The sequence below is a fragment of the Triticum aestivum genome, chromosome 7B (assembly GCF_018294505.1).
Source record: "Triticum aestivum cultivar Chinese Spring chromosome 7B, IWGSC CS RefSeq v2.1, whole genome shotgun sequence".
In the NCBI taxonomy this organism is placed as follows: Eukaryota; Viridiplantae; Streptophyta; class Magnoliopsida; order Poales; family Poaceae; genus Triticum; species Triticum aestivum.
The window spans coordinates 77,279,196-77,302,336 of NC_057813.1; the positions used below are offsets into that span (position 1 = coordinate 77,279,196).

The 23,141-nt window shown below is 42.5% G+C and overlaps 3 protein-coding genes across 5 annotated transcripts; 1 reads left to right on the forward strand and 2 right to left on the reverse strand.

Annotated features, from left to right (window-relative positions):
- Positions 1-2,475: 2,475 nt before the first annotated feature.
- LOC123156351 (protein FIP1) lies at positions 2,476-9,525 on the reverse strand. 2 transcript variants are annotated; one of them, XM_044574481.1, is made up of 14 exons: positions 9,186-9,525; positions 7,357-7,444; positions 7,008-7,116; positions 6,895-6,944; positions 6,536-6,602; positions 6,027-6,099; positions 5,350-5,405; positions 4,829-4,925; positions 4,290-4,371; positions 3,808-3,870; positions 3,586-3,645; positions 3,223-3,315; positions 3,019-3,081; positions 2,476-2,934 (listed from the first exon to the last, which is right to left on the reverse strand). In XM_044574481.1, the coding sequence occupies exons 1-14, from the start codon at positions 9,251-9,253 to the stop codon at positions 2,797-2,799; spliced, it is 1,107 nt and encodes a 368-aa protein (XP_044430416.1). In that variant the 5' UTR covers positions 9,254-9,525; the 3' UTR covers positions 2,476-2,796. The 2 variants fall into 2 exon arrangements, with proteins under 2 accessions (XP_044430416.1, XP_044430417.1); XM_044574482.1 differs by having other exon boundaries at positions 7,008-7,112; positions 9,186-9,375.
- Positions 9,526-9,573: 48 nt separating this feature from the next.
- On the forward strand, positions 9,574-14,200 carry LOC123156352 (UMP-CMP kinase 4). Of its 2 annotated transcripts, XR_006477981.1 has the most exons (11): positions 9,576-9,766; positions 10,756-10,802; positions 11,069-11,123; positions 11,239-11,356; positions 11,436-11,592; positions 11,726-11,806; positions 11,902-12,009; positions 12,462-12,533; positions 12,936-12,981; positions 13,567-13,612; positions 13,851-14,200. XR_006477981.1 is itself a non-coding variant. In XM_044574483.1 (10 exons), exons 2-9 carry the CDS (start codon positions 10,758-10,760, stop codon positions 12,942-12,944), a joined length of 645 nt encoding a protein of 214 aa, XP_044430418.1. In that variant the 5' UTR covers positions 9,574-9,766; positions 10,756-10,757; the 3' UTR covers positions 12,945-12,981; positions 13,851-14,200. The 2 variants fall into 2 exon arrangements, 1 of the variants encoding a protein (XP_044430418.1); XM_044574483.1 differs by lacking the exon at positions 13,567-13,612 and having other exon boundaries at positions 9,574-9,766.
- Positions 14,201-17,166: 2,966 nt separating this feature from the next.
- LOC123155521 (putative F-box/LRR-repeat protein 9) lies at positions 17,167-18,253 on the reverse strand. The gene is made up of 2 exons (XM_044573682.1): positions 17,799-18,253; positions 17,167-17,697 (listed from the first exon to the last, which is right to left on the reverse strand). Exons 1-2 carry the CDS (start codon positions 18,206-18,208, stop codon positions 17,352-17,354), a joined length of 756 nt encoding a protein of 251 aa, XP_044429617.1. The 5' UTR covers positions 18,209-18,253; the 3' UTR covers positions 17,167-17,351.
- Positions 18,254-23,141: the final 4,888 nt, after the last annotated feature.

A 23,141-nucleotide genomic window follows, 5' to 3' on the forward strand; every position in this document is an offset into this window, starting at 1 on the left:
GGCTCTGCCCAACCCTAGGACAACGAGCACAGTACCTAGAAACGGGGGCTCTGCCCAACCTACAGTGCTACGTACATGCATACATACATTTCCCAGTGGAAAGTTCGTCGGCATGGTACGGGCAGGAGCTCGTGCGGTCGACGACGATCATACGACCGAACATGCTCTGCCCAACCCTAGACTAGATAGCTCCTCGGCGTAGCGCGCATTGACGGAGAGGCGTCGTCAAGGGCGTCGGTGCAGGAGCTTCTGTGGTCGACCATCCCACATTCCTACTGTCGACTTGCTATATGGCTATACCTATACTATACTTCGTCCCACTTGATATGTCGTCTCTTTTGGACGCGCCGGCAATAATACCAGCGAAATCTCGAAAAGTTGAGCGCGGCATGGGCCGCGTCCTACTTTACGACTAGGTTGATTTTTGCCCAACCAGATAGCTCATCTCGTCTCATCTCCCGTGCAATGTCCCTATGCATGTATGGCAGCTAGCAGCACATACATGATCTGCCCAACCTAGTAGGTACTTAGTATTCCCTCGTTCCTAAATATTTGTCTTTTTAGAGATTTCAAATGGACTACCACATACGGATGTATATAGACATATTTTAGAGTGTCGATTCACTCATTTTGCTTCGTATGTAGTCACTTGTTGAAATCTCTAGAAAGACAAGTATTTAGGAACGGAGGGAGTACATTCCACGGTGGATGATAGCTCGTTGGCATAGGGTATTGACTGAGAGACGTTAACAAGGATGTCGGTATGGTTTCGCAAAAAAAAAGGATGCCGGCATGGACATATGGTCGACAACGGGCACAACCCATTGTCCGACTCACTATGGCTAATTTGACTGTACATGAGAATTAATTTGTGGTTGGATGGTTAGAAAGTTGGTGATATCCTCAACACACCAGCGATCAGGCTAGACGATTTGATGTCTCATAAAGGTGAAATATTCTTTTAGTGCGAGGTGATGTTCCCATCGATAGCAAGACGCTTGCGGTGACTTCGTCAATCCCCAAACCCACCGACTTAGTATCTCGAAGGTGCTCATACGGGTAGGGATGTGAATGCGTAAATAATAATAATTTGGATGTATAACAATACCTATGCCCCTCCTCCCGTCGCTTTTGGATGGTAAACCCTATATGCCGGCAGCTGAAACGCAGAGGGAAGGTAATGTAGCATAGATTTTAACTGGGCCGGCCCATTTAGCTAGGTTATCTAGGTTTTGAGAACCTTTCGAAAGGTTCAATCCAATTCGGGTCCATTTTCTATTTTTTTATTTTTCTGGTTTTCTATTTTTTTCTTTTACATTTAAAACATATTTGTCTTTTATGATCATACTCCCTCCGTTCCTAAATATAAGTCTTTGTAGAGATTTTACTATGGACTACATACGAAGCAAAATGAGTGAATCTACACTCTAAAATGCATCTATATACATCCGTACGTGGTTTCATAGTGGAATCTCTACAAAGACTTATATTTAGGAACGAAGGGAGTACATGTTTAGAAAATTCAAACAATGTTTGTCTTTTTAATAAAAATGTCTGTGTGTGTAAAAAATGTTTGTATATTCAAAAATTATTTGCATTTACAAAATTGTTTTGAAATTTCGAAAAATCTTTCAATTTTGAAAAGATGTTCGTGTTATCATAAATTGTTCTTAATTTCAGAAAACGTTTGCTTTCACAAGAAATATTCATGTTTTCAAAGAAAATCAAAATTTCAAAAATAGAAGTGTTCAAAAATTCAAAAAGTGTCGGCGTTTAATTTTTTTCATTTTTAAACCAACTGAAAAACCATTTGCTACAGTGCCACGCCATGTAAGAAACCGAGTTGCTACAGTGCCACTGCAGAAAAAAACGGTGCGGTACAGGATATCCCGTGCCCCTATGGGAAAACCGACTTGATACAGCAAAAACTGAGTGGGCCGGCCAGGCGATCGCGCTTTGTGCTTTTGCTCGGCATTCTATCGCAGCGGGCGGTACATAGGAGCTCCCTATAACGGGCACAAAAGGCGCCGAATAGGGTTTGCCGTTTTGGACCTACCAGCAATAATACCAGCAGGGAAATCTCGAAAACCCGAGCCACGACGCTCAAGCAATGCAATGTCCTTATGTGCAACACCCAGCAGCTGGCCGCCACGCCCGTGCTGCGGCACCACGCAGGCAATCGCAGAACTGCATAGCGGATGGATACATTTCCTCGCGAGTGTTCATTGCTTCACCTAGATGCAGGCAAAAATGAGAGAATGCTAGTGAAGAACAACTCAAGATATATCAGGAAAATGTGAGTTGACAGAAACCTCACAAATGCATTATAGAACCTGCATGTACTCTAAACTCCTTGAGTAATGAATAAGGCAAGCCTTTTGCCTCTGTTACAAAAAAATAGCCTGCATGTACATTTAGATGTGAACTACTCCCTCCGTTCCAAAATACCACGATATGTAGAAACACACGTATATGTATATGAAAAAAAAATCAGAATCTTTTTGTAACTTCTAAATGCGACATTCGTAATTTTTTGATAACAGCAGGCTCCATAGAGCCCTGGAGCCAAAACGTCACACTCCAGAAACTGCACCGTTCTACTTTTAATCGTAGTACTGCATATTTACAAGTGCTCCCATACAGCCAACAATACAACATTTCTCGTTACTGCTGTACTTCAATCTACAACTACATAGTAACTGATCTCCGAGGTTTGAAGGTTCAAATCTTGACATGACGCCACAAAGTTCACCTATGGACTGTGTTACACAAAAACTGCTGACACAATCAGATAAGCTAGAGCACACCTATGGAGGAACTCTCTGACTGAGGAATGTCAGGTATTTTCTCCCTGGTTGATTGGCGTCTGAGCTTTGCGCGGTTCTTCTGCAGTTCCATGTTGGACACTCTCTCAGCCTCAAGCGCTCGCTCAAGCTGTCGAGTACACACGTGAACGAGATGATGATAAGGAAAATGCTTCTGTTAAAACCAACATCAGGTTCTATCATTCATGATTACCTTTGCTGCTCGAGTGCTCCATTCACCAAGGATAGCTCTTAGTCTCTCGTTTTCTTCGACGTACTGCATTTTATCATGTTCACCATCAACAAATAATGCTTTGCCTCCTCTTACAAATAGTCATATATATTTTGCCAGAACTGAACTATTATCCGACTACCGCAAAATTTGCAGACAGACACACAAAACTGAACGGTAACATACTTGATTGTTGTTCCCACGAATGTGCTGGATCTCCGAGTCCTTCTCAGCAATCAAACCACGAGCAAGACGAAGCTCCGAATGCACTTGATTCATCTATATGATAGATGAGCAAAGTATTAGTCCATGCTGGAGTACTAACAGAAAAGTATGATCTACATATCCTTAAGCTAACAAAGAATAGGTTGAGTTCTTGTTCGCCCAGCACTGTACTTATCCAAGTCGAAGTCTCGGTAACATTTAGAGTATGAACAGAGGCAGAAAGAGCAAATTATCCACCAACACCAAATATTTTTAGGTGTTGATACCACCTCTGCCGTATGCATAGTGCGAATATCTGGTCGACCGAGATCCGAGAGTATTTACCTCAGCAGACAGTGCACGAAGTTCTTGATCACGAGACGCCAAAAGATGAGTGAGATCAACCTGGCGAAATATGATGAGAAACATAAATACTAAATCATGATGCACCAATTCATCCAACATTAAGCAGGTTGATTTACAAATAATTAATATTAAGAAGTTTTTAGTCTGCTTAAGCATTCAACAGATGGGAGGGAAAGGTTTGGCGGCAGATTTAATTTGAACCTGTGGAGTGCTGGCAGCAACACTTCTATGGTACTTACTTAAGCTTTCTTGCAACCTAAGCACCTGATGTAGAAAAAAAACCGCATTAATCAATCAACACAACACCACTATTCTAATAGCATAAATCAGAATTTGTTCGTAGCGTGTAATGCATTGACTATTCTACTTTGTAATGACAACATGTACAAAATGTCAAAACTTATTACAACACATGCCATTAACCACTTTCTGCAACGGTGTGCTGTGCCCAGCCAGTATCTAGAAAGAAAAAAGGAATGATCAATGATGCCAAATGAATACTGTCTTAATTACAACACATGTATATTGTAAGGACAGCAAGTTGAAAGTCTCTCTCTATAATAATATTATTGTATCTACTACTTTACTATTCTGTGATAATAACATAATCGAGGAAAATAAACATGGCCAGTAAATGCAGTTGCTAACCAAGTACATGAAAAAAACAGAATTATTCCAAGTACCTCTTCACTCAGATAATGAATATTTTCCCTCTGGTACTGGAGCAATGCCATTTGTTGGTCAGACAGACGAGAATCATAGTATCTGCAAATATATTATTGTATCAACCCACAAAGCTCAAATGACAGGAATGTTAATTGATTTCATGAAGAAAGTTCACTGATGGCTAAAAGCTTTCAAAATGGCATTGATTTCTATTTTTTGATATTCAAAACATTACCACAAAGCTCCTCTTCTTTACGAGACTATACCCTACATTGTCATAAAAGCAAACACACAATAATTGGGTGTGGTGGCACTCAGTGAAAGAACAGACAGTTGTACATGCAAAGACAGGAGTATACTCCTATGAAGCAATTTTTAGATGTTAAAACACATGTGTTTTTACTAAAAAGGAAAAGCATTTGCATACGCAGTTATTATTTGCCAAGAAAAAACACACAACCAATATAATTAGGTAAACCATATCAAGTCCATGTGATAATATATTGTACCTTATTAAGTCCATGTGATTATTAATGAAGCAACAAATATCTTGTACCTTATCTCTTCCAACGAACTAGATGGTTGCAGTGCAGAATAAAGTGGCCGTAGAATGTCAGGCTGCTCATTCAAAGAGTTGTATTTATGGATGTGCCCTGCATATCAAAATTTAGACAATACAGACATAATATTACAAAATGTCATCTAATTGCTTGCAGGAAATGATTAGGAGCTATCGACCAAACAAAAGTCAGAGAACCCTTTAATAACTAATGAGACAAACATGTGGAATCACCATGTAATTAATGATTAGTGAACAAATATGCAGAATTACCATCTGGTAAGTAAGGCGTATTGCATGTTTCTTGATCTACTGTCTACTGTGATTCAAGGAAAAACAAAGTTAATTGTTGACAGGAATTAAAAATTTAGGAAGATGGTTAATGAACTTCCCAACGCTACATGGCCACAAACAGTTAAAGAAGTCAAGCCCAAAAAGTTACCGAAAAATGACTAGTAATTTATGCTGGCTGCAACATACACAAGAATAAAATAGATAAACCACACAACAGAATCTACCTATGTATAAGCTCATGAAACATCCAGCGGATATCACTTCAACAACTAGTGCAATCCTGCATAATTAGAAAGTGATAGCATTAAAAATCACATAGGAGAGTTTCATTTCTCTTTAGAACCAAAGCAGAACAGCCGCAGTATCCCGCTAAATAAGAAACCAATTTAGCATATGCGTACTGAAATTTCATTAAAGGCGGAAAGACATAATACGTCAGTATGTATCATAAGTTCCAGAAATTTACTTGGCTTTGAGGTTGCTGAGGGCAGTGCACAAGATTTAACAAAATAAGCAATACAAGTATTTTTTTGTGTGTAGCTTGCCTACCTAATCATTTTTACTCTACCAGAGTGATGATAATAATCTAAAACTAAAGTTCACTATGTACCTAGGACCAGGTGCACTAAAGAATTATAACCATATTTATCCTACATTAAACCTTGAACTTCCTGAATAACCCAAGAGCTTCACATGTCATGGTATCAGTATAAGAGAATACTAAACCTCCACCTCAAAATGGCATAAACTATGCAAATGCATTCCTTACATTTTGATCCTAAAGATACCAATAATGCTTTTATTTACAGAATGCAGCTTATGGTCATCTTAATCTTTTATGTTAATAATGAGAAGGTTAACTTAAAGAAAGCTTATACTCAACTCAACAGAAGAACTGTACCTGAGCAAAACTGAAATTGATAATACTTCTAGTTGAGGCTGCCAAACTAGAATTAAGAGCAATAGGGCAGTACCTGCAACCATATTTTTAACAAAATAATTCGTCACTATAATTGCGTAAAGGGATCAAACATGTTGTTTTTACTCCAAATAATTAATGTAAAATAAAAAGAAATAACAATAATATACTCCGTTCCAAAATAAGTGTCGTGGTTTTAGTTCTATCTAAGGGTACCAGCAACTAGCATGAATGTGTTACCAAATCAGCAAATGCAGAAACATAATAACAGCCAAACCAGTATAGATTCTACCATATAATGTCCAGGCTGAGGTAAAAACAACCCAGATACCAACATATTCACTACAAAATGCAAATAATCCAATGCAGATCAGAAGGATAGCAGTTCCTTAGTACAATATGATTCTCCTTGAAGGTTTAAAGAAATGGTAGGTGCTGGCATTAGAACATAGCAGATGCTCTGTAGCACACATTGGTTAGGTAATACTTACCGCAAGCAATAGCGGCAAATGGAACTCGAGCAATGCGCTTCAGTTTTTGGCTTAAATCATAGTAGCCCTGCAATTACAAGATGAAGCTTGGTAAATGTTATGATAACACTACCAATATCAGCAAGTAAACATTACAGAGCTAATATGTTAACATTTAGCCATGACTTAAAACAAAGGTTGATGAACAGACTTTAGTCGCAGCAAACCGGAACAGTGAATGGTTCATGGCTACAAACTGATGGTTGACAGCCTTTTTATTTTTGAAATTACACATAGTCGGCAATATTAATGTGTAAATCCTCTATTTGCGCTGAACAGAATTCATAAAGATCTTCTCTTTCTTTTCTTTCGTGGCGTACCTGTAGTCGCACTTTTGTGACCTGATGGACCCAATATTGTTGGAATATACCTGCAGCAAATTTCTGTTAGAGAAAATCTACCAGTATAGATAACCAGTAAATTAAACAAGAACCTGTAATAATTAGAAGCAGAACATTGCAGCTGCATAGCAACGGAAGGATCATGTCTGGTATAAGAACAAATATCCATGGAGCTGCTATGACAACACCAGCATAACCTGCCTAGAGAAGAAGAAGAAGTTAATCACAGCTGCCAGAAACTGCAAGGGAGAAAGGAAAAACAACAGCACAATTAAAGGAGTGAAAGGGACTAGCAGACATAAGATACATATTCTCCTGGCTAAATATAAAGTAAGATGAAGTAAAAACATGTTTCAAAGGTCTCTCCAGCAAAATAAGAAAAGATAACATGGTCTACAACTATTAATAAAATAATGGAAAACCTAGCAAATATTCACTTGCCAATAAGATACAGTACAGAGTGCCACCAACTATGCTTCGAGGCTGCCGCTGACCAGACAGAGGGGCTTCATGTACTACATCAACAAATCTGGAGAAATGGTAGGAAAGGAGGAAATCAGATTGCAACAACAGATCAACATAAGAAGAAATGAATTAAATGCATATCATATAATACTTAGTGCTGCTATTTATGTTTATTCTCATACTAGTGATGTTTGTATTCAGAAAACTAGGCACCCCTGATATAGTGGCATACTGGCATACGTAAAATGCAGACGAAGCAAACACACACAAAATGGAAAAGGATAAATCCTGCTGCTGCGGCTTGAGAAAGCAAAGACTCTAATAAAAAAGTAAGACATGATTGGAAGAGTTTTTAAGAAACATAAACACATTCAGGAAAAATATCGTGAGGCGTATGTTCATTGCAATTGCACTATGAAATGTACCAAGTATAAGGACAACTAAGGTTAACGTCAACAAAAGAGAGAACACTAAACTATGATGGAAAATAAGAGCCTGTATGAAACATGACAGCACTGTCATTGCGTTGCAAAACTGTTGTGCATGGAAAACAACAAAACACAGAAAAATCAGGACCACTGCAGAACCCTGTGTGATCACTGCAATTATCAAACCTGAATGGTAAAAAATGAAACTACATGATAGAGACTAATATCTTTTTGTTCAGTAAATCACTACATATTTGCTTCTCTTGATGAAATGTTAACGCAAATGGCCACCAATAAAAGGTGGACTTATATGAAGAACATTTACAGTTTCTTTTCCTCAAAAAGCTTCTTTACGGACTATGTTGTTGTTCATGCAACAGCTCGTTTTTTAGTGATTGTGTGAGTGTGCTGTGGGTTGTGCCTTATCTAAGTATTGTTCATACAGCGTTCTTTTATATCATCGATGCAAAGTAATTGTGTTTCTCAACAAAAGAAAGATACAGAATGGAAATCTAAAACTGCCTCTATTTGTTTACTTATTAGATTTAGACAAGATACAATCATATATTCATGTACTTACATCAAAACAAATCATATATCATGCATCATCGCAATAATCACATAGACTATCAAGGTGGTTGACCACCTTAAACTCAGATTTGCTACATGGACATGCAACTGGTGCCTCCGTCACACACCAATGGGTCAAGAAATAGCCAAACAAATCAAACTCTGCACCGAGGGGGCAACTAACTCACAATGCCACACCGATCTTATGGCAGTCCCGATTCTCCACCAATCGGCTGTATCTAAAGTAATAAACTATGCCATATATATTGAAGCTGAGGTGAGAGGCAATTAATTAAGAAAGAAAGAGATGAAAGCTGCATCTACATATAGATACAGTGTCCTGTCCCAAACTCCAAAAATTGTGATTTGCACACAACCAATCAAAATATATGGTAGGGCAAAAAAATAATCTAGATGCATTTAATTTCTATACTAGAATCACAGTAGATAGCCCCACTGAAAAGGCAGTATATAAGCTTGTATCCAAATGATGACACAGCATTTTGCACACGGACTGCCCTCAGTTCCTCCCCAATCGTACTGACCGAATTCACACAGAGCTTTTAAAACCATATATGCAAAACATGCAGCAGAGCAGAGGCAGGTTGCTGTCCACGATTTCAGCAAATTATGATATGATTCCACCCTCGAAGAGGGGCTACAAGATCAGATCAGGGATCTGGTATGTTCCACAAGTACCATGACGCGATTACGGGGGCGGATCTCTGAAGTCAGATCGAACTCCTCCGCCACAAGCATGATTAGAGCGAGCGTCTTAGCTAATAAGGGTTGCGGCGACAGACTCACAGTGCTTCCCCTGCAGCGTCGTGCGCAGCCGCGGACGACGCCGCCGCGCCGCGCCGCTCGTGCGCCATCTCCTCCGCCGCCTGCGCCCGCCGACGCCGCGGCTGGAGCCGTCAGCGCGGCGCCCCCTCCCAGCACTTCGGAGTCGGATCGGATAGATGGTCGCCCGACGAGCAGCCGCCTGGACCACGCTAGACCAGCGCGGACTCTAGCGTCTCTGCGGGGTAGCGGTGCAGCGCCGCCGAGGAAGCCAGCGCAAAACGGCGAGAGGCGTGGTGGGCCCTCTCCACCGCGGAGCCGTTCCCCCGTTGGCCCTTGCCAACCGTTTGATCGCAATCCAACAGCTGGGAGACGGTCTGGTGAGGGCACCTGGCTGGCCATAACTGGCTCGAGGGCTGTCACTTTTTCAGCCGGGTCCTTTCCAAGTTCCTCCCGCCGCCGTCGCCGTCACCGCCGACCTCCTCCGCTCCTCCCTTCGCCGCCGCGCCTCCCTCTCCGTCCTCCTCCTAGACAGGTGCTGCTATCTGGCACCACTCTCGCCGATTGGACCCACTTCTAGCGACCCGCCCAGCTCGACAAGTAGGGTGCGTGTTTCTCGAACCTATTCTCTCTGCTCTGCCACACTTCTCATCCCGGTTTGATTGTTCTAGCCTATAGAGTAAGCTGTAGATCAAAATAAGCTCCATGGCTAGGTCTGCTTGCCTGTCTGCCTGATGGATTCATGGATGCTTTTAACCACAAAATTCGCTCTGTTTGTTGGGGAAAAGGTTCCCCAAAATAGTGAGATACTCTAACAGAGACCTAAAGTGGCTTACTGGTTAGGTTCTGGTGGAGTGATCTCCTGCGCTGAGCCGCGTGGCAATGGCAGCGTAGGGTGTGGATCCGACCAAGAAATAATCAAATAATAGAGGGTTGTGTACCACTAGCCACATCTAGGAGTGGTTGCTGTCATTTTTGTTGCCTTGTGTTCGGTGCTTTGTTACAGAGCAGCAAATCCAATATTTGGAATGAGCGGCATAGGGTTTGTATAAGTAATGCCAAATATAAGTGGTCAAGAGTGACTTTATGCACAGCGATGATTTGTGTATAAAATGCTAATGTATAAAATGCTAATGTATCGCGTACGCGTAGGCTAATACAACCCTGAAGAAAGAGTGTATATAGGCTTACAGGACTGTGCATGTCAACTTTTCTGTTTTGAAATGTTGATGGCTCATTTGCGTGCACAATTTATAATCAGAACTATGAATCAAGAAATCTAAGGGGAAATCATGATGAAAAATGAATAGCTGTAGGTACAATGAGACAAGATGGTTTGTCTATGTACTGTTACTGTAGCTGAAGCAAAATTATGGCCTCATTTGTTCAGCATTTCAAATCTTGAAAGCATGGAAATAAAGGAAACTGCAAGTTCATCACCCTTCTTGCTAGCTATTTAATTTAATTTTGCTATGCTGTGCTGCACTGCCAGTTTACAGTAGAGTAGAGCCTTGACACTTTCCCTCTTTTCTGCTGAGCTATCCAAAGTTTATTATCCATTGCTTGCTCAAACTGAGTCATGGAATGCTTGCAGCAATGAGCACAGCCGTGGATGCTTCAGTGCCTGTCGCCGAGCAGGAGGTATGTTTTTCACATTAGGGTAAAATTTGCAGTTGTTACTGGATTCCTAGATTGCTTTTGAGTCTTCATCTATTTATCCCATTGCTTTGTAGTTTAAAACTGTACATGACACTTATGTTATACATGCTCTTTAATATGTAAGGCAGGTTCCTTCAATCTCAATGTTCTATTTAATTTTGATTCCATTTTCAGTGTTACCAGTGAAGTTAATCCTGGATTAAATCCTCACATTCTTACTTTGATCGATTGAATTGCTTCTATTGCAGGATGGTACTGCGAATATCTTGGGTGGGAAGAAAGTTGCAGTTGTATTTGTTCTAGGTAACTTCTGTATTCTGTAACGATGGCTCCAACTTCTACATAGTGGAAAATGAGCTTGCTGTCAGTACCTATGGTGCTGACCATTCATGGTTCCTCATTTTATGCAAATCCACAGGTGGTCCTGGAAGTGGAAAAGGTACACAATGTAGCAATATTGTGGAGCATTTCGGATTTACACATCTTAGTGCTGGAGAGCTGTTGCGCTCAGAAATCAAGTCTGGTTCTGACAATGGGTAACAAACCCGCTTGACCCTAGAGGCTATATTCCTTGTTTTATTATAACGCTTACTTTGGCTTTTTTTTTTCCTACAGAACCATGATTGACAGCATTATAAAGGAAGGGAAAATTGTTCCATCTGAGATAACCGTAAAGCTCCTACAAGAAGCTATGATAAAAAGTGAAAATGACAAATTCCTCATTGATGGATTTCCAAGGAATCAAGAAAACCGTCTGTCATTTGAGAATGTTGTAAGGCTACTTTGTTTTTGGACTTCTATAAAATAATAGAGTTCCTAACTTCAAAATTATTTGGTACTTTGACCTTTTCCTTTTGTGTTTTAAAAGCAAGCTAACAACCTTTAATTATTTTACATTACTGCAGATAAAAATATCTCCTGAGTTTGTGCTATTCTTTGACTGTTCTGAGGAAGAGATGGTAAGGCGTCTTCTGGGTCGCAATCAGGTTAGATTTAATCTCTTATGTTTATTTGCTGGATTGTATGTGACATGATCTCTTCATTGCTTCTAACATTGTTTTCTTTTGTTGACCAACTGCAGGGAAGAGCTGACGATAACATTGAGACTATCAGGAAAAGATTCAGAGTTTTTGAAGAATCAAGTTTGCCTGTAGTTCAGTACTATGACTCTAAGGGCAAGGTTAAGAAGGTATATCCATTTTTTATGTAAAAGGATATGACACACTTCTGCATTAACAGCCACGCTGTAGAATTTTTTAGTATGTCTAGCAAATGCTTCTGTAGTTCAAGGTCTAATTGAGTGCAGTTGATGCCTGGAATATCAATAATAAGCACACATTAACTCAAGAATGTGGAAACAAGTAATTTACAGAATACTCTGATCTCAGTGAACCATTGCCACACAACAGAGTGTATTCTCAGCAGGGACATTGGGAATTTGGAATGAATATCTCATCCTTGAGTAGAGGCTGTAGAGAATATATACTAGCGAACAAATAGGTGCATTTGTACAATCCGATATATCAATTTTGCAGTGTGTTGGGACTTTATTTTTGTGTACGCTTCCATTAGCGCTGGGTTGATATGTTTTCTCAATGTACGCACTTTGATCACCTGTTGGTCGATCCACTGTTTTACCAGATTAATGCTGCAAAACCAATCCCTGAGGTGTTTGAAGATGTGAAAACCATTTTTCAGCCATATGGCCCAAAGGTAATGTCATATCATACCCAATTGACTAAGTTTTAACAATTTCTTAAGTGCACAGATGTAGCATACTCCCTCCATTTCAGTATACAAGGCGTCAAGGCCACTTCATATTTCTATGTCTAACTTTGACCATTAATTTTACCAACAAAAGGTGAATTGTATGCCACAAGAAGTATGTCATTGGATGCACATCTGAAAGAAATTTCCAATGATATATTTTTGATGACATATAACCCATATTTTGTTGACCAAATTATAAGTCAAAGTTTGACATGAAAAACGAATTGGCCTTGTATACAGAAATGGAGGGAGTAATATTATTTTGTTGGTACATGAAATGTGAATACCAATATTTACGACATACCGTCTTTTTGCAAATGGTAACAATATGTTCTTCTCAATCAGGCCGCATAGATGCGCTCATGCGAAAAATATGTGGTTCACTAAAACGGTATGAGCTCTCTTAACTGTTTTTTTTCTGTTCCGTCAACTCAACATTGAAAGTGTTCCCTCAAAAAAAAACATTGAAAGTGAGAACTTAAAAGTCATAATTTCCATCTGCTACTCACTTAGGGTCGTAATCATGAAGTAGGATGGAGACCTGCTTGCCAGACTTGCTCGATGAAATAAACTGTTACTGCTGCTGTTGTCATGCGTGGCCTCATCACATCCATTACGTGTGTTTTCAGATGTAGCATACTCCCTCCATTTCAGTATACAAGGCGTCAAGGCCACTTCATATTTCTATGTCTAACTTTGACCATTAATTTTACCAACAAAAGGTGAATTGTATGCCACAAGAAGTATGTCATTGGATGCACATCTGAAAGAAATTTCCAATGATATATTTTTGATGACATATAACCCATATTTTGTTGACCAAATTATAAGTCAAAGTTTGACATGAAAAACGAATTGGCCTTGTATACAGAAATGGAGGGAGTAATATTATTTTGTTGGTACATGAAATGTGAATACCAATATTTACGACATACCGTCTTTTTGCAAATGGTAACAATATGTTCTTCTCAATCAGGCCGCATAGATGCGCTCATGCGAAAAATATGTGGTTCACTAAAACGGTATGAGCTCTCTTAACTGTTTTTTTTCTGTTCCGTCAACTCAACATTGAAAGTGTTCCCTCAAAAAAAAACATTGAAAGTGAGAACTTAAAAGTCATAATTTCCATCTGCTACTCACTTAGGGTCGTAATCATGAAGTAGGATGGAGACCTGCTTGCCAGACTTGCTCGATGAAATAAACTGTTACTGCTGCTGTTGTCATGCGTGGCCTCATCACATCCATTACGTGTGTTTTCAGGTGACCCCAGAAGTGCCGAAGGAGCTCACGGCGCGCTACCCTGCCAGCATGCCACTAGATAGTCGTTCATCATCTGATTTATAAGTATTCCTGATCTTTATTAGTGAGTAGAGGGGAACTGGAGCACATATCAGTTTACCTGTGTGCCCACCTCGCTGCCGCAACCTACCGTCCCATTCGGTGCTGTCGTCAAGTTATGTAGTCTTTATTATGGACATGGTTAATGATATCTTGTCAAGAAAAAAGATTGCAGTTGATTATTCAGCCACATCACTTGTCGTTTGTAGTTCAGTAGCAATTCTTGTTGGCCTTCGGGAAAAGATGAGAAAAGGCTTAAGCCATATGCATTATGTCTTCTGTTCAAAACTACTACTTATTACCTATGTTATCAATGGTCGATATTGCAGTAGCGGCATTTCAGAAAATTGGTTTTTTATCCACAAGGTGTTACATTATGTACCCTAAAGTTGTCTGTCAGTTTGAGAAAATGGGGGTATGATTTATCACTGTGTTGAGTCGATTGACTCTTTTGTCTTCATTTCTATGTATTCTTCCTGAAATGGATCGATGGATGCAAAAATGTTCACGACGTATAGATTAAAACTTACGATTTGGATCACAACGTTGAAACATGCAAGAATGTGTCGTTGATGAAGGCAGCGTCGCTGGGACAGCAGCAACAACATTGATCACGGCTGAGGCTGAGTATTATTTTGTATTTGCGCCAAAATACTTACTGGGTATTTAATCAATTGACAACCAGAACTCCAGATACATAATCCAAGCCTAGTCAACTTCTAGATAAATAACCGCCAATTCTTGCTTGTCTTTCGGTTATCATAAAGAACTTTAGAGCCTATCATAAACAACTTTAGAGCGAAACACTTTTGCTTGTCTTTCAGTTATCATAAAGAACTTTAGAGCCTATCATAAAGAACTTTAGAGCGAAACACTTTTGCTTGTCTTTTAGTTATCATAAAGAACTTTAGAGCCAAACATGGAAGAACTTGGAGCGCTTACGTATCAGATTTGCTATTTCACATCTGGATGTAAAAATAGTTACCTCACATCTACCTTTCTAATCACATGATTTTGACATCAAGATTGGTATTCTTTTGCTCTTTTTCATTGATTGATCTCGTTCCTGTACGCGTCACTCGCAGGGTGCCCGTCGTGGCACTAGGCCGCTGTTTATAGATTGATTTGGTTCCTGTGCGTTGCCTCGTTGGCTGTAGTGGCCACAAGTGAACTTTTTTTAATTTTCCTTTTTGTTTCTTCTTTCCCTTTTCTTCTTTTTTATTTTATTTGTTTCAAATTCGTAAACTTTTTAAATTCATGATTTGTTATTTGTTATTTTTTTACTTTTTTTCCTTTTATTTTTTTAATTCATGATTTCTTCATTGTTGTTAGTTGACTATCCACCATCAAACATGGGATGTCTTTTTATTTTCCAAGTTGCAAGCCTACCTTTAACTTGCAACTCGGACCCGACCTTCTTTTGTCATAGTTGTAATCTCATCCTTGAATCGCAACAGGACTTTGACATTTTTTGGCTTCAGTTGCAAGTCCATCATAGAAATGTAGATGGGGCCTGAAACATTTTTAGGTCCTAGTTTTAAGTCCACCATCACTTGCAACTAAGGCCCAACTTTTTATTGTCCCGGTTGCAAGTTCACCCTCAACTTACAATTGGAGCCTGGCCTTTTTTAGTCACAATTGCAAGTCCATCCTGACTCGCAACTGAGCTACGACTTTTTTTTGTCCTGATTGTAAGTCCATCATCGACTCACAATTGGACTCGACCTTTTTCCAACCTTGACTCATGACTGGGTCAACATTTTGTCCCAGTTGCAGGTCTATCGTCGACTCGCAACTGGGTCCAACCTTTTTTGTCTCATTTGCAAGTCCACTCTTGACTCGCAACTGGGCGTCCGACCTTTTTTGTTACAGTTGTAAATACACCCTCGACTTGCAACTGGGTCTAACATTTTTTTGTCCTAGTTGCAAGTCCATCCTCAACTCGTAAGTGGAGCGCGACCTTTTTTGTCCCAGTTGCAAGTCCACCCTCGACTCGCAACTGGGGTTCGACCTTTTTTTCAGTTGCAAGTTCATGCTTGACTCGCAACTGGCGTCCAACCTTTTTTTTGTCTAAGTTGCAACCCACCCTCCAGTCAGCAAGCGATCGTGGCGCCCGCACGCGCCTCCTTCTGGGCCGGCCCATTACACCATCGCTCCCTCTTCGCTTCCCTTCGTTGGCTCCCGCTCGATCGCTGGTCCCAGCTCGATCATTTTCTTTCTCTCGCCAAAAACTACTACATTAGGTACTGATTTTCTTAGAAAAACTCAACCGGTTTACTACAGTATGTACTACAGTTTTTAGAAAAATAGTTCATCAATTTTGACAAAAAGTTCATCGAATTTTCAAAAAAATCATTAAAATTGAAAAAAGTTCATCGGTTTTGAAAACAGTTCACCAAAATTGAAAAAAGTTCATCAGATTTGAAAAAAGTTCACCGAATTCTAAAAAAAGTTTATCGGATTTGAAAAAATTTCATCGAATTCAAAAAAAGTTCATCGACTTTGAAAAAAGTTCATCGGTTTTGAAAAAGTTCACCGAATTTTAAAAAAGTTCACCAGAATTGAAAAAAAGTTCATCAGATTTGAAAAAAGTTCATCGAATTTGAAAAAAGTTCATCAAATTCTAAAAAAAATCATCGGATTTGAAAAAGTTCATCAAATTCGAAAAAAAGTTTGTCGACTTTGAAAAAAGTTCATCAAAAATGGAAAAAGGTCATTGAATTTGAACAAAAAATGTTCATCCATTTTGCAGAAAAAACATGAAGAAAAGAAGAATTCTCGAATTTGAAAAATAAACTTTGGAAAAAGGGAACAAGGAAAGATGGAAGAATAAAGGCAGGAAAAATATGTAAAAGAGTACAGTGGGAGAGCTGGTGCAATGGTAATTACATTGTTCCTCGATGTTGAAGGTCCCAGGTTGGGCCAGGCCCGTTAGTAGCGAAGGAAGGCAGGGGGGTATGCGCCCGATTGGCACTTAAGGCGCCAAATAGGATCTGGGGTCCGGCCTTCTTTTTCTCCCGGTTGCAAGTCCATCCCCAACTTGCAACTCGGGCCCGACTTTTTTTGTCCCAATTGCAAGTCCACCGTCAACTCGTAACTGGGGTCCGATATTTTCTGTCCGAGTTGCGGCACAGTGGATGCGTGACTTTTTCGTGTACAACAAACAAAAAAAGTACGAAAACAAAACAAAACAAAACAAACAAAGAATACAATGGTGCTGCCTTATTTATCCGCTGACGTGGGCCGATATCATAGTTAGATGTGATGTATTATCTCACATCTAGATGTGACATAGTCGGACCCGATAGTACTACCGTAAGAGAAGGGGAACGGTCGAGGAAATCAACAGGTGTGTGGCCTTGTCGCTGAACCGGTAAATAAGACTTGAGGTAACTGAACTTCAGTTATATTCATGTATGCAGTTCAGGGCCTGACTGACACGCGCAAACGTCCCGTCCGAGCACTAGCGATAGGACCGAGATAACGCCCTACGGTGCGGCTGTATGGAAGTCGGAGATCCTCGATCCTACCCTCAAGCCTCTCCCGCAAACTCTTGTCAATCGGGCTCCAGGTGTGACAGCCGCCGGCGTGGAGCAGCCGGAGGCGCGGCCAGTGCTTGACGAGAGCGGCCAACGAGGCTCGCTCGATCCTGCCGCCCGACAGCACGAGCTGCTCCAGCAGAGGGAGCTGCTTCGCCACCGCATGGATGAAGTGCCTGCTGACAATGTCGTACCGGCACGTCACGTGGAGGCTCCGCAGCAATGGCGCCCTGTTGATAAGAAACAGGCAGATTATCAGTCGGGATCTCGGGTTTAGGAGAGGTGTATACCATACGTGAGACGATTTGGATGGATGGATCGATCGGCGTACGTGCGGGCGAGGAAGAGCAGGAAGGTGCTGCTGACGCGGCCGCGGAAGGACTCGCAGCGGCCGCCGCTGCGCCGCACGGCGGTGCGCGCCATCACCTGCCAGCCCGCCAGTGGGTCTGAGTCTGAGCCCGAGTCCTCGTCGGCGGCGAGGTCGATGTGCCGCCACAGCAGCGACTCGTCGAGGGCCAGCCGCCGCCACGAGACGCACGCGCGGCCCGCGCCGTGGAGGACGTCGGCTTGCGGGACCAGGCTCAGGATGATCCACAGGACGTCGCGGGGCAGCGCCGCCCAGTCCCTCCGCTCCGCCTCCCAAGGAAGGCCACGCACATGCTGCACGTCCTTCCTGCGGCGGCGGCGGGACGGCGGATCGGCTGCTGGCGCTCTAGCTCTCCTCCTCGACCTTATTCCCATCTCGTCTTCTCTGGTTAGGTTTGTGTCTCCAGGTAGATCGAGCGGAGCCTATTAATGTAAGAGCGTCTACAACCGGGCCTTTCAAACCCATCTTATATGTCCGGACGAACTGAAAAGTAAAATTGAGCGGTTCCGGTACCTCACCGCTACTAAACATGTCAACACGGTACGCGAGGTCCCATTAGAGTCAGCTTTTAGTCTGCCAAACTAATTCATCCATTTATTTCACCTTTAGTAACTTAAATCATTCATATCTCATAAACCAAAATTCCAATTCCAATACTTTTTATATATTTGAACTTCTGTCGCAAAAACCTTTAAAACAAGATCGATTTTGGATACATTTTAAATCAATTTGAAATTCATGAAACATATTTCACATAAATCATATCTATTTCAATATCACATTTTTGAAAAAAAATATTTCACTATTCTCAAATAAATTTTTACACATTTAAAAAATAATTAGTTTCGTAAGATGACATTTTGGTTTCATAGTGTTTTCATTTTCAGAACCCACATTTCACTTTTCATAAGCTTGTTTCACAAAAATAATATCTATTTCAACTCCACATTTTTCGAATAACATATTTCTCTCTTTTGAAATAAACTATTACACATTTTTAAATAATCATTTTCATAAGTTAACATTTCAGTTACATATAATTTTCATTTTTAGAACCCACATTTCACTTTTCATTGGCTTGTTTCACAAAAATCACATCTATTTTAATTTCATACTTTTAAAATAACATGTTTCACTCATTTGAAATAAACAGTTACACATTTCCAACTAATCAGTTTCACAAGTTGACATTTCAGTTTTACATTATTGTCACTTTCGAAAGCCGCATTTAACAAACATGGCATATATTTCAGTTCCACAATTTTCGAATAACATATTTCACTCTTGAAAAAGATGTTACAGATTTTGAAATAATCAATTTCATAAGTTGACATTACAGTTCCATATTGCTTTTTTACTTTCAGAACCTACATTTCACTTTTCACTGGTTTGTTTCCCAAAAATCACAGCTATTTCAATTTCACATTATCGAAAAAGCATATTTAGCTCTTTTAAAACAAACTGTTACACATTTCAAAATTTTCAATTTCATAAGTTGACATTCAATTTCACATTTCTTTGCACTTCCAGAACCTACATGTCACTTTGCACTAACTTGTTTCACAAAAATTGCACCTATTTCAATTTCACAATATTGAAAAAGCATATCTCGCTCTTTTAAAATAAGCCGTTACACATTTCAAAATTTTCAGTTTCAGAAGTTGATATTCAGTTTCACATTTTCTTTTCACTTTCAGAACCTACATTTCACTTTGCACTAGCTTGTTTCACAAAAAGTACACATATTTCTATTTCACAATATTCCCTCTTTTGAAGTAAATCGTTACACCTTTCATAATTTTCAATTTCACAAGTTGAGATTTTAATTTCACATTTTTTTTCACTTTCAGTAGGTAGCTTCTTTCACGAAAATGACATCTATTTCAATTGCACAGTTGTGAAATAACTTATTTTACTCTTTTGAAATAATAATGTTACACACTTCCAAATAATTAGTTTCACAAGTTGATATTTGAGTTTCATATTCGGGTTTAATGCGTTTATGTGAAAAATGTTAGTTTCAGATTTTTCTAGTGAAATGGATTTATTTCACGAAATGTCGAAAATTAAATATGTTTGAAATATATCCAAAATTGATCTAGTTTTAAAGTTCTTGACGCCAGGAGTCCAAATATATGAAAAGTTTGAAAAACAAGTCTATAGTTCAAAAGATATGGTTGATTAAAATTGTCTAAGAGGAAATGAAGTCTATGGATTTGTTCCGCGGGTAAAGTGAGAGGAGAGTCTTGCATGCGTACCGTCCGTGATAAAAGGTATACTTTGGGGTCCAGTATGTTGTCACTGTTTTGACTAAAAATAAAGATACAAGAAATATACTAGTGGTATACATCTAGGTGGGCCATACCATTTCACGAATCTCAGAAAAAGTGGACGGCCTCAGATCTGTCGGTACGTGACCCAACCGTGCAAAATGACTTTGTGCCGGGCGAGCCGACTGGTCACTGACCGGTCATGTTTTTTTAATCCAGACGGACGCCTCAAACATGACTCAAATGTCCGAGCTGATCGGCATCCCCCATATCCAGCCCAAATATGGGGCAGATATGGGGCGCCTGCGTGCGCCCGGGCATGCCCGCCACGTCTGCATGACGGCGTGGCCCCAGACAGAAACGGCCGAAAACCCGGCGGTCCGACGGACGCTGCGTCCGTCGCCGCGGTGTGAACGCCGTGCTCGCCAAGACAAAATCCGGCTATTTAAGCTGGCCGGCGTCCCGCAACCCTAACCCACCCCCCTCTCCGCGCTGCTAGTCCGAACCCATCTAGCTCCTCCCTTTCCCGCTCCGGCGCTCTGCCCATGCTCCGACGCTCCGCCATGGTCCGGAGCAAGATCACATACTATCCCATGCTGACGCCAGAGCGCCGCTACGTGATCCCCCTGCACATCCGGGCGAGGGAAGCCGCACGCGCCGCCCGCATTGCTGTCGGGCTGCCTCTGGACTCGCCGGAGCCTGAGGAGGAGGAGGAGCAGCTAGGGGAAGAGGAGGAGGAGATGGCTCCGATGGAGGTGGAGGAGGTGATGACTCTGATGGAGGTGGAGGAGGCGGAGGAGCTGGACCAGCAGGTGCCGGTCTTCAACATGGAGTAGGCGGAGGCGGAGTTCGCCGTCGCCCAGTCCGACAAGATGGCCGAGCAGCAGGCCATCCAGGAGTCCATCCAGGATGAGGCCTATGTGGAGGCCAACCGAGCGTTCCTCCGGCGGGAGCAGGCGGAGTCCGACGCGCTCTTCGCCGAGCTCGACGCGGAGATAGAGGCAGAGGAGGCCGGAGCGGAGCAGCCGGAGGAGCCAGAGCTGCAGCTGCCGCCCATGCTACCGGAACCGGGCACGGAGATCGTCGTGATCTCCGACGAGGAGTAGCTAGGATCGACGAATACGTAGGTTCTATTTCTTTTGCATGTTTTTGTATGGATATAAGAATCGAGTATGAGATGTCAACAAGTGAAATTTGAGGTGTGTCCAGACCGGGCGCGTCCGCGGTCGTTTTTTTTTTTTGCGGGCCAAATTTGCTATATGTGGCTGTAGATGCTCTAAGGAAGCACTATTTTTTGAATCTCGTAAAATATAGTGTAAAGAAGCGTGCACATCTCATAGCACTCAATTCTGACCATCGACGCTAAACCTAACGGCCAACAGGTCATGGTAGCAAAGGAAACGTCACATGCGAGTTTACTTTCGGCCAAACCATCCCAGGTACGTACGCTTGCATCAAGACGAGTGACACGATCGAGGCATGAAGCAACTCTAGAACCAAGCTGAATTTCCCTGAAAGAAAAGAAAGAACCAAGCTAAATCCATGCACCTGTGACCATGGCGTTGGTATTGGCCCATTATATTATTGTAAAAAGAACATTTGTATCTTCCGTACGTGAACATCCTCTCTTCATCTTCTTGCAAATTCCTATATGCAAGATTTTAACATCACAATGGCGTGAGTTAGTAAGTGGATCATTGTTGCATGCTAAGATTCAAACGTCGTAAAACCGTTATCACTCGCCTGTTGGTTGTCTAGGGGCACCAGGGCATGACAAAGCCCAGGACGGTGAAGGCAGCGTTGTAAAGCGGTCCCCGCCGATGGGTCGGTGGGTAGTTTGAGCAGCAGGACATCAGCGGACGAGATGGTTGACATTGTGCTCACTAGCGCCACCTTGACCATACCGTCGTTGGGGAATCTCCACGACATGGGATCTCTGATGAACCCACAAAGTACTGTATCTAAACCGCTCTGGCCAGCAGGTTGAGGTTGGTGATGACGCTGGTCCCCTAGCGCGTGAACCCCATGAGCTCCAACCACATGGTGGCGAAAGTGAGCGCAGCACTCACCCGACGCCCCCCTGCACCATGAGACCATCTCCTGCCGCGTTCCCAACAAGGCTCCCTAGGCGACTTTTCGGCCGCCGGCGTAAAAAAATCGATCCAGTCGCGTCCCCAAGGGCCCATTTTTCGCCGGCTCGGGCCGAAATTGGTGCCGGCGGGCCCAACCCGAACCCGGCGCGCTGGGGGACGTTCAGGGGCGCCAGGCGAACCGTTTTTGGCGCGAAAGAGCCGCGGGCCAGCTGCGTCAGCGACACCGCTCGCCTCATCTTCTCCGACGCCTCGGTTTTCCGCGGGGAATCAATGGCAAGGTTGCCGCCGGTCAGCTTTGCCATTCATTCCTCACGGGCGGCACGTCACGGGACGGTGCGCCGACGCCTCCCCTCCCTCGGACGCGTACACACAGGCGCGGCCCGGCTATACATGGCCTCGCTCGCCTCTGGTGAGCGCTACCTCTCCCGAGCGCCGTCACCGAGCTCTCCCCCAGCCCTCCCTCTCCCGTGAGCCGCCGCCCAGCCCCCTCCATCTCCCTCCCCTTTCCCGATGGCCGAACGCTTCCCCGGCGACGAGGCGGCGGCCAACGGCTTCGGCCGCCGCTCGCTCCGCGAACAGGAGTCGTGGCTCCTGTTCCAAGCGAACATCCCGGTGCCGCCGGACATGCGCGCCGGGCCGACGGGCTGGAGGCTCAGCAACGGGGGAGTGCCCATTCCCCCGTTGCCCGACGCCGTGGCCAAACCCTCGTACTTCGCCGACGAGGTCGAGGTCGTGAGGGCCTCCCTCACCGATGCCCAGCTCTCCCTCCCCCAGTACGCCGCCGACAACCACGCGGCTTGGGCGGCGTACTTCGAGCGACGTCAACAGCAGCGGCTGGCGTCCACCAACGGCGCGCCGGTGGTCGGCGGCCTGAAGAACAGCGAAGGGCGCCACCTGTGGTGGGGTGCCCCCGACCGCACCCTTGAGGGCGTGCTGACGCACCT